Source organism: Phoxinus phoxinus (assembly GCF_949152265.1).
Source record: "Phoxinus phoxinus genome assembly, chromosome: 20".
In the NCBI taxonomy this organism is placed as follows: domain Eukaryota; kingdom Metazoa; phylum Chordata; class Actinopteri; order Cypriniformes; family Leuciscidae; genus Phoxinus; species Phoxinus phoxinus.
In genome coordinates, this window is record NC_136895.1 from 10,660,401 (window position 1) to 10,671,780 (window position 11,380).

At 38.1% G+C, this 11,380-nt stretch overlaps 1 protein-coding gene across 1 annotated transcript; it reads left to right on the plus strand.

The window, feature by feature from the left end:
• The first annotated feature begins 5,591 nt into the window (after positions 1 to 5,591).
• On the plus strand, positions 5,592 to 11,241 carry dusp5 (dual specificity phosphatase 5). The gene is made up of 4 exons (XM_079592272.1): positions 5,592 to 6,137; positions 7,180 to 7,322; positions 7,689 to 7,908; positions 10,529 to 11,241. The coding sequence occupies exons 1-4, from the start codon at positions 5,774 to 5,776 to the stop codon at positions 10,921 to 10,923; spliced, it is 1,122 nt and encodes a 373-aa protein (XP_079448398.1). The 5' UTR covers positions 5,592 to 5,773; the 3' UTR covers positions 10,924 to 11,241.
• Positions 11,242 to 11,380: the final 139 nt, after the last annotated feature.

Consider the following 11,380-nt stretch of genomic DNA (forward strand, 5'->3'; position numbering starts at 1 on the left):
AGAACATTAAATTCAAGGCCATACGATAACTTTTGTTTGATGATCAGACCACAATTTACTTGCTTCAAATTCTTACCCTCCACTCTTGCTCTCAACCGTTGTTTAGGTAGGCTATATAAATAATAATAATAAAATGTTTTGCCTTAAATTGAGTGCAAAGTTTTACTTTAAAGTGGTCTTAATTCAATCTGCTCATATTGCATGAGTGAAGCTCAAATAAAGTCATACAGGTTTGGAACAACATGATTTGGGTTATGTGAACTATTATTTTAATTGCGACATAACAAGACACAGTTCTCCACTGTTGACACCGACTTGACCCACTGTGCCACACTCACAACAACGCGATCTGATTATATGTAATTCTTAAGCTCTGCTGGCTGCCTCATGTTTCATTCTTAAACCGTTACTTATGGTTATCTGCTTGTGCAAGTAAAAATAAACAACTGAAGCTCTTATTCTGACTTATATGATCCGGCTCTTGGCCTTAATGAAGAAATATTAGTGAGAGCCTGTGAAGAATCTTGTGACTGCATCTTCTCCACTGAGGTGGAGGTTGAGTTTTGTGCCACTTACTCATCTTGACGTCGATCCGTTTACAGCGGCCAGTCATTTTCCACCCTCCCTCGCTCAGACACACAGAGATCCTGACTGAGAGGAAGACTTTAGCTCCGATTTCAGTCAATTCCAATAGAGTTGGTTGTTAGCATGTTGGTAAGCTAACAACACAACACTAATACGCACAAATATATATATCTCACATATTGAGTCGATTTGGTCCAAAATATTACATTTGGATATTTTATAAATACTTTCCTGGTATTAATCAAATATAAGCAGATTTACACTCAACGTTTCTCTGGACTTGTCCGCCATCTTGAACACATTTTCCATTCTCTGTGACATAGTATGCTTCAAAATGATGCCAAAACACGGTAGCTATCTTAAAAATCCTTTGCATCAGGCTGTTGTTCCCTAAAAATGCATTATCAAAGAACAGATAACTTTGAACGGACCCTCTATTAACGTTATTAGAAAAGCGTTTGTTCCTAACTTTGAGAAAACCTTGCCAGGATGTTAGCCAAAAGTTATGAGAATGTTCCCTGTTAGCTAACTAGGTAATAATAATAATAAAGTAATTCTGAAAGTGTCCACCTAAATCCATGTGAGAAGACGCAGCTTTCAAAGTCTGGCTGAATATTTCCCTCACATGTGACAGAAAATAGACACATGCTGAGGCGCAGACCGCGATGTGGTTTCTCGTTCAATCAGACAGCGCCTGCGAGCACCTGGACTCTGTGCTATTTTTACTGCTCCTGACTTAGAGACGCTTTGTTCTTCTGAATAGAGAAGGCGAGGTACATTTATATATATATATTAATATCTCTCTCTCTCTTTCCATGCCCTGTAGCACTGTAACATTAGAATGATCAGTAATACAGTCAGAGGGGTGTGTTGTGTGACTCAGGCCTGTGTGTGTGTGTGTGTGTGTGTGTGTGTGTGTGTGTGTGTGTTAGGAATGAGCCCTTAAGAAACACAAATGAACATGAGTGTTTGGCAGTGAGCATTGTCCCATAAATTCAAAGGTTTCGGGTTGATCTGACGCAATGTGCGAAATTTCAAACATATGAGGCACTAAAAGCAACCAGCCATTTTAGTCTAAAAAATGTATAACGCGGTGTTCCTGGAACACTAGTTCAAGCTCCTGGAACGTTTCCATGTTTTCCGAAAGTCTTTTAACGCCTCTGCTTTTTCATCTCCGACTGTTCTTGAGTGTCTGTTATTGATCAGAGCTGAGATGCATGGTTTACTGCGTGTGTCATAATGTGACCCACTGTATTACCGGCACACAGCTGTGAGTCTAGGAATATTTACCACTGTCAACATCATCATCATCATCATCAGCGTGGGGGCGGGGCTTATACCAGGTGCCCTCCGTCCACATATATTAGATTAGTGTGAAGCTAATGGCAAAGAGCCATGACGGAAGAGTGTGTGTGCGCTGCATGGTACATCATTGACGGTATATATTAAGAAATGCATCGGTCAGCGAGGAATTTGTGTCAGGACTGCAGGAAGCACCTGCATCTGTGTCTAGAGCACAAAACTCATTGTGATTTTTTTTTTTTTTTTATCCTACAACGTGCATACATCAGGAAGGCATTTTATACACGCACACACACTCATGCTGTGGATAGAATCGGGAAGAAAGGGAATGACTCACACAGGGAGAAGATCATCAATGTACAGGAATGTTGTGTGCGGGCCTTCTAAAATGAGACAGACCCTTACATGGTACAATAACTTACCATGGTATTTTGAATATTTGAATCGTAATTATGACATAGAAATTCATCTATTCGACTTTTTATCTCATAATTTTGACCTTTTGTCTCATAATTATGACTCAGTATGTCAAAATCTCTACTTTATCTCATAGTTATGACGTAGTATATCAGTTTCAACTTTATCTCATAATTTTGACTTTCTTTCATAATTTCAGTTTTTAAATCTTATGATATAACTTAGTATTTTATAATTGACTTATGTCGTAATTTTGAGTATCTCACAAAAATGACTTAGTATGTCAATTTCGACTTTATTTCATAATTATGACTTGTCGTAACTTCAACTTTTATCTCACAACTCTGACTTAGTATGTCGGTTTCAACTTTATCGCGAAATTTTGACTTTCTGTCATAATTGTAGTTTTTTAAATCTTATGATAACTTAGTATTTCATAATTGACTTAGTTATGACGACATCATTTGGACTTTATCTCACAAAAATGACTTAGTATGTCAATTTCAAAATTCTGACATTTTATGTAATAATTCATAATGTTATTTTTTTTATCTCATATATCTTAGAATTTCAGAATTATGACTTAGTATGTCTCAAGAATGAGTTTATCTCATAATTATAACTTAGTATGTCGTAATTTTGACTTTATCTCTCAAATATGACTTAGTATATCATAATCTCGACTTAATCTCACAATTATTAGAATATCGTAACTTCTACTTTTTTATCTCACAATTATGACTTTTTATATCACAATTCAATTTTTTCTCATAATTATGACATTTTATGTCATAATGACAAAATGATGACTTAGTATGTCATAATTTCAACTTTAATCTCAAATATAATCTCATATAATTTAGAATTTCATAATTATGCCTTGGCATGTCTCATAATTATGACTTAGTATGTTGTGATGTTGACTTTTTTTCTCACAAATATGACTTAGTATGTCAATTTCAACTTTATCTTGTAATATGGACTTTTATCTCATTGTCAAGTCAAGTCACCTTTATGTATGTAGCTCTTTTTACAATACAGATTGTTTCAAAGCAAGATCTAGAAGAAAATGGCACCATAGTCCAGTTTAAGTAAGTTTAGCGATGGTTCATTTCTGTTGTAAAAAAGTTATTAATTTAGTTCATCTTAGTTCAGTTCTCCTCTGGCCAACTAATGAACAGTGTATGATTATGATCCAGGCTGCATTACAGAAGTCAGATTGGATCAAAACATTCAGAATATTATCCAGTTCCATCTGGTTGAAGATCGGATTCATCCCGCCGGTGGAGACGGGTTGAGGATCAGTGCTGATGGCTGTCGTTGCTTTGGCAACTAACTGAAAAAAGATGACTAAAACTGAAATACATGTAAATTAAAGCCATATATATATATAGCCTATATAAAAAAAATATAATAATAAAACAGACAATCCTGTTTCAGGGAATTCAGACTCTATTGATCCTCCTCATTTAACACACACTCACTCATGTGCACGCACAGTGCAATTACACGTGATTTTCGCCTCCCAGCCTTTATTGCCATTCATTTTCGAGTGTGAGTGAGAGCGGGCCGTGTGTTACCCCAACACACTGTGATGTCATCAGCCGAGAGATTACACAGGGCCATATGGGTGACGGCCTGCCACAGTAATCCTCCAACTGCCTGCTCTTCCTGTCACACACACACACACACACACACACACACACACACACACACACACACACACACACACACACACACGCACACGCACACACACACACACACACACACACACACACACACACACACACACACACACACACACACACACTCTCCTCGCTGTGGGATGCATTCTGGGAAATGTTGGGCCCTCATACCAGTAAAAACCATTACTCATAAGCTAATAAAACAATATTTTGATTATGTTGCGTAATCTGATGCAGTGTACATGTACACGGTGAGTGAAAACAAAGGTCTGTTGTATATTTCCTTGCCTGGTGATGTATAATCGCATTAGTGTGGGATTATGAAGAACGAATATAGGCCAGGTGGATAGAGTGAAGCGGAAGTTTATTACGTGTAATTTGCCGTTCACCTGCGCTGCCAAGAAAATGTTTTTCACTATATATTGATGTCTGTTTTGATACTTAATTTTGTTTATTAAACTGGTAGAGATCAAATACAAATGCAACCAATAAAGGGCCGAAAAGGACGATAACTATAACGATAATTACAATTTTAATAAGCATTATGGGAATAGGAAAGTCCACCCCACAACTGTAACGATAACGACAAAAAATAATAATTGGATGTTGGAACAAATTTTTTTCAATCAGAATCATTCTGCTTTAAAGAGCTGAAGACAAAACTGCTGCGCTCGCTTATAATAGACAGAACGATATTGTGCGCTGGTTTGTACGCTAATATAGTTATCGTTAAGGGCAATTCACACCACGACAATAACTATAAAGTTTTATTCATCTTCTAATTCTTTGAGAATACTAGGGAAGTCCATACACAACTATAACAATAAAGACAGACGATATCGGCGGAATCACTTTCAGAACGATTTATTCTAATGAACGATAATCAGCCAATCAGAATCCATATCCTGTTTAAAGAGCTCGAGCGGCAAACAGAACTTCATCATTACAGTGTAAAAAGTGATCAGTTGACTTAACTTAAAAAAAAGTGAGGAAACCCATGCCTTAAAATTATTAAGTAAATAAAGTAAACTAGAAAAATTAAGTTGGAATTGTCAAGTTCACATAACTTAATTTTTTCAATTATGCGTGAAGTTTTATTACTTAATCATTTTAAGGCAATTTTTTAAGTTAATTCAACTGACCACTTTTTACAGTGTGCTAAAGTTAGTCACTGTAAAAAAGTTGCTGCCTTAAATTTTTAAGTAATCAACTTGGATGTTTAAGTCATTTCAACTTAAATTGCAAATAAATTGGCTTTAAAAACATTTTTTATAACTTATTTAAAAAGTTAAAATTTGCTTAACTTATTTTGATGAGTTAAAGCAATGTAAAAACATATGCTGTCATAATTTATAGATACTTTTTTACGGTGTAGTTATTTATTTATGTGAAAGGGCCATAAGCCCACCAAATAGCTAAACACTTTTAAATATTTGCAAGGATATTTAAAGGATTTAAAGGAATTACAAGAAAATGACACACTGTGTGGAGAAGTGCCGTGATGAACTGATGATAAATGTTCAGAATTTGCTTCTTTCTTACTTTCAACTCAGGGCGGGTTCAGTCGACAGAACGTAGGCGCGCTCTCGTGTCGGTGTGTCCATATATGGTTCGTGACGTCAAGCGCCGGAGGTTCCATTCATATAAAACCGATCGGACGGAATCCCCTTGGAGGAAATGTAGACTCAGGCACAGTACGCAGGGCTTAGTAGGCAACCTACACCCCTGAAACATCCACATCCCAAATAAAAGCAGTCCTCCACATTTCACTTTATCGCTTCAACATGAAGGTCTCCAGCATAGACTGCCGACGCCTGCGGAAGATCATACGGAAAGAGAGTGGAAGTTGTCTTATTGTGGACTGTAGACCGTACTTCTCCTTCTCCAGCTCGAGCATCAGAGGATCCGTCAATGTCAACTTGAATTCGGTGGTGGTCCGGAGGTCCCGCGGCGGTCCGGTACCGCTACAGTTCGTCATCCCGGACGAGGAAGCTTTGTTTCGGCTCCGGGAGGGCAGCATCTCCGCGGTCGTGGCTCTGGATGACCGCACACCTCATTTACAAAAACTGAAGAAAGACAGTATCGCTCAGATTGTCATTAATTCTTTGTCGCACTTGGCGAGTAGCGCGAGCATCTGCTTCCTCAAAGGTGAGTGAAGAATGCTCGATGGTTCGACTGTTTTGTTGAAAGTTTTCTCAAGAGGACGTGTTAAAATATTTATAACTTTTATTTAATTGTTATGTATACATTTAGACTGATGTCAGGGCAAAGAAAAACCAAAAAAAAAAAAAAAAAAGAATCAATATTTTTTTATAATGATTAAATAGGCTATTAGAGATATGAATCTCTGAATATAGATATGCTCCGAATTGTACGGAAATAATAACATTTTAATACCGAAACTAATTGGCTATGTACTTTTTGGACACACACACACACACACACACACACACACACACACACACACACACACACACACACACACACACACACACACACACACACACACACACACACACATGTATACATGTATATATATATATATATATATATATATATATATATAATGTAATGTAGCCTATTTTCCGATTCAAATTAAAGCTTTTAGATCAAATAAATCAATTTAGAATCCTGACATTCTAAAAGTAATTACATATATATTTATACAGTAAAATTATATATAATAAATAATGATGAAAATTAATGTGAAATAAAACATTTTTATATAGGCTTTATTATTATTATATAACACTTTTTACATTGAAGTTCAACATTCATTGTTATGCTGTTGAATGAATAGTTGTATTTAGTTTGATACATCAGATCATGCTTTTTGTCTGGTTTTCAAGAGATAAATTCTCGTTGTGCGTCAAAGGACGGATGAGTCAGAGAGGGAAGTATGAGAACCAACACAGTAATATTTATAGCTATACCATACCATATTATTACTCCTTCCAGTGATTCAAGCGTACTCGGATTTTCAAATTGGCTTATTATACAACGTGCAGTTTAAACTAGGAGATTTTGAAGAATGAAAAGGGCTCATGAACACGCTTCCCTTTGTTGGTGGGATTTGCTTTATGCCTCTCACACTCTGATCGGCTTGATCTGCTACACGAGGCGCTCTTGATAAGGCGAACGACTCAACAATCCTTGAACGCTCATAACAACTGCGCATTTCTCATTGCAGGAGGCTACGAGAACTTCCATTCCCATTACCCCGAGCTTTGCACTGAAACCAAGTCTGCGGACCCGAGTGAAGACAAAAGCGAAAGAGGCGTCAGCAGTCACTGTGACAAATTGGCTTCTCACCACAAACCAGACTATGATCAGGTAAGAGAGAAGAAAGCACACTGTTGTTTCCTCATTTTAACCAACTTCCACCGAAACCACTTCCCCTTAACTGTGGGAATTTCTGCAACAACTCCCACTCAAATCTGAGTCGGAATACAAAGAACAGGCCATGTTGTCAATGATAATGCTTTTTATAATGTAAAATACATGTGAGGTTATCATCTGTTGACAACTATCCGTCATACCCATGAGTCAAAGTTTCAAAGACACCCAGCGGACATCTGAGGTCCTTTTATGTCTGACCTTTGCTCATGCAATTCAAACAGTGCCTGATGTGCACCACCTGTTGGTCTTCCCCCGAGAGAGTTTGAGTTCTGATATCTGTGTTTTATTGTCGTTGTTCAGGGCCGGCCGGTGGAGATCTTGCCTTTCCTGTACCTGGGCAGTGCCTATCACGCCTGTAGACAGGACTATCTCAGTGACCTCCGCATAACAGCGCTGCTGAACGTCTCACGCAGGGACTCTCGGCCCGCCAAAGGACAGTTCGACTACAAATGGATCCCGGTGGAGGACAGTCACACGGCAGACATCAGCTCACACTTCCAGGAAGCCATAGATTTTATTGGTAAATATTGTATATGTACTGTTTGATAGAGAGAGAGAGAGAGAGAGAGAGAGAGTGAGAGAGAGAGAGAACGTCAACATCTTCAGTGTTATGTAAACGTCACACGTAAAACCATTCCCAGAACTTAGCACTGACCTATAGATAGGGCAGCTTATTTCAGGTTGTTTAAAAATAAGACTTCCCCTGCCTCACTAACACATAATTTCCATAATCTGACCTGACTGTACCTTTATTTACACCTACAAATTCCATGATATGCTTGTGTTCTGGGAAATGCAATTAAGAGCAACTCTATCAGAAACAAATAAGATGAGACATGGACAGTGATAAATGGACATGTCACCGTGAGTCACGGGTTAGACTAATCCAAGATATTACGTATCATAGGCGTGGCCAGTGTGTCAGTGGATGAGTCGATGATTAGTGGTGTTAGGTGTGTGTGTGTGTGTGTTCTATATGAAGGGACTGAAATGTGTTTTGGAGGTTGTGCACTGCTTTATTATCAGGCAAATGTGTTTACACAAGGATTTGACAGCTTTTAGAATCGGAATTAAATGGAAGTTGCGATAGTCTTTTCTTCCCTTCGTGATATAAGAGTGAATTGGCTTCTCGAACAAGAACAAATGTAGGACGGGACTTGATTTTGTCCATTGGGAATTGGTTGGATGGTTGTGGTTTGCTATTGGTCGATCTCATGTGAGTGACACGTGGCCCCGCCCTCGCGCCAGTAAACGCATCATCAGAGAAGAAAAAAGATGTCGCTGAAAGCAAGCAACCAAGCAAATTTTATTTATTAAAAAAGGAGGGGAAGTTATTTTGAGTGAAGATTATGATGCCGCATGAATTAAAAAAAGAATGATGTGCACGGATAAACCATTTATAATAAATACTGCAATATTACAATAAATAAAGACAAGAATTGCCCATTTTGATTTCATGGGGATTTTAAGGCGATCTATGAGTGATTCTCAGGAAACCTGCCGAAAACATGTCCAGGTTCACCATAATAATGTATAATATATTTAATTATATCTTAATTTAATAAAAAATAAAAAATAATATAATTATATAATATGCATAATTGCTATACTGCCTTACATTTATGCTGATTTGAATAAAAAATAATCGTATTACAGTAATTTTTACTGTATATTGTAAAAAGTATAATAATAAATTGTGCAGTAATGAGGGAAATATTAGACACAATACATAATGTCTTAATGGTCCTAAAATAAGCTGATTTTGGGGTGAAATATTCTCTACACATTGGTTTTGTGAGACTCACTCTTATTATTCGTCACATATGAGTAACTTAAAACTATAAAGCTCCCTGTGCGACCTGTATTCATATTGCAGCTCCGGATGGGGCTTTAACATGTAACCAGTGTCATATAGCAACATTTCTTTTACATTTACCTGAATATAGACAATAATACGGAATAATTTGGTCTCTCGCAGGAAAGCGATCGCAGTGAAATGAAAGAATAATGCATCGAAAGCGTCGGCTAATGAGTGTGTGGTAATATTTAGGCGCATTAGCGAGTGTGATAGTCATTATGACGCCCACAGCTCGGCCCCGCTCCGCTCCAGATGGGCTTCAGGCGTGATTCACACCAGCAGGTTTTGCTTTAAAGAGACCAGCAGCGAGGGATCTCGCATGAACACGCGCAACACTTCCCCATGTGTGTGTGTCGTTGAGAGAAATAAGTCTGGTATCAGTGTTGAATTAGAAAGAAATACGCAATCTAAGCTTTCCATAATGGTGTGAGTGTGTGAATATATGGATTTATGAGTCAGAGCCTTCGAGGTGGAAATGAAACTGATATGGCATTATGATAAAAAAAGGGTCAGGGAGGAAATGAGCTGAGCGATAATGGACTGTATATCAGAAAATAACTGTGAAAAGATAACCAGATCATTATTTTACTCCATCCCACTAACAAATATGCTCAGATATGCTCGTAGGTTGTTTTCCCCCAGAAGTCTGAACATTTTTGTCTTTGGCGTATTCAAAACATTGGCTGCATCCAAAATCGCATATACTCTCTTCAGTAGGTACTTATTTTAACCGCTAAAAAAGTACACTCTATATACTATGAATGTAATCTGGACGTACAACATTCACCATGTTGTCATTATCATGTGACCTACCAGCATCAGTTACATTGCTTCACTGACATTCATAAATCCTCTCCCATGGCCTCATGGGATATTAAAGTGTCAATCGAATGCACACTTCAGAATCTCGCAGGAAATAGTAGGTCATCTGGGTATTTTTTGCCTACTCACTGTGAATTCAGACATACTTATTTGGTCACATACTGTTTTTCGCCTATAGTAGGGAAGTATGCGATTCCGGATGCAGCCAATGAGTTGTTTGTTTGAGTATTTTAACCAGCCCAGCATAGCAACACTGGCTTAACCAATGGCATCGTTTGGGGCGTGGCTTAGTTGCTTGAGTGGCAGATGAGGGGCTTGATTTGGAAACTTGTTTGTAAACTATTCTTCAAGTAGCTCTTTTGACTTGAAAAAAAGTCTGACTTGAAGCTTGACTTAAAAAAAAAACATGCTGTTTTTTCAAGAGCTTTCATAACGAATTCATGTTCTTTTCTCTCCTCAGAACGTGTGAAAGAAAAGGGAGGTAAAGTGCTGGTCCACTGCGAGGCTGGAATCTCTCGTTCTCCCACCATCTGCATGGCGTACATCATGAAAACCCAGCGGTTGCAGCTGGAGCAGGCTTTTGAGGTCATCCGAAAGCGGCGTGCCATCATCTCGCCCAATTTTAGCTTCATGGGTCAACTACTGCAGTTCGAGTCGGAGGTGGTTTCTTCCACGCCTCCATCCATGACTCCTGCCGCTGAGGAGACGCCCACCTTCTTTAGTGGTGACTTCACACTCGAAACTGAGAGCTTCAAGTCCTCGGTTTTCACCTTCCCTACCTCCTTCCTGACACCAATGCCCATCCAACCATCGGTTCACCAGTTCAAACTGAGTCCAATAACTGCGCTGCCTTAAAATGGCTGCCGACTCACTGCAGTCTCAGTGTACTTGAAAAATAAAAGGACGAACAGAACAAAGCAATGGACTGTCACAGGGAATAAAAATGTTTTCATATTTTGGAAAAAATCATGGAAGACAGTGTTAGCTTTTTGATTTTTTTTGCCTTAGAGAAAACCACTGCACAATGATTACACTGCAATACCTGCCTTAGCTTGATGATGTTCTGCCTATCAACAGCGCCTATGGGCAAATTAAATTATTGTGTTTTTTAAACAGTTTCTTTTTTATGAATTGTGGATCTGTTAATAAACAGTGTAAATTTTGTTCAAATTTTGTTTGTTTGGCTTATTATCAGCAGGTTTGATTTACTCTCTGCTACACACATGTTTTAAGCACATTCTGCAGATATTCCCCCAAAACCAGTGCCAGGTGAAAAAGACGTACTATTAAATGTATTAAAAGTGTACTTGAG

What these genes read in the sequence shown, in the direction of transcription:
- dusp5 (XM_079592272.1), top strand. Translation starts at nt 5,774, where the DNA reads ATGAAGGTCTCCAGCATAGACTGCCGACGCCTGCGGAAGATCATACGG. An exon ending in GAGCATCTGCTTCCTCAAAG is followed by an intron (nt 6,138 to 7,179) that starts GTGAGTGAAGAA and finishes TTCTCATTGCAG; the next exon opens with GAGGCTACGAGAACTTCCAT. An exon ending in ACAAACCAGACTATGATCAG is followed by an intron (nt 7,323 to 7,688) that starts GTAAGAGAGAAG and finishes GTCGTTGTTCAG; the next exon opens with GGCCGGCCGGTGGAGATCTT.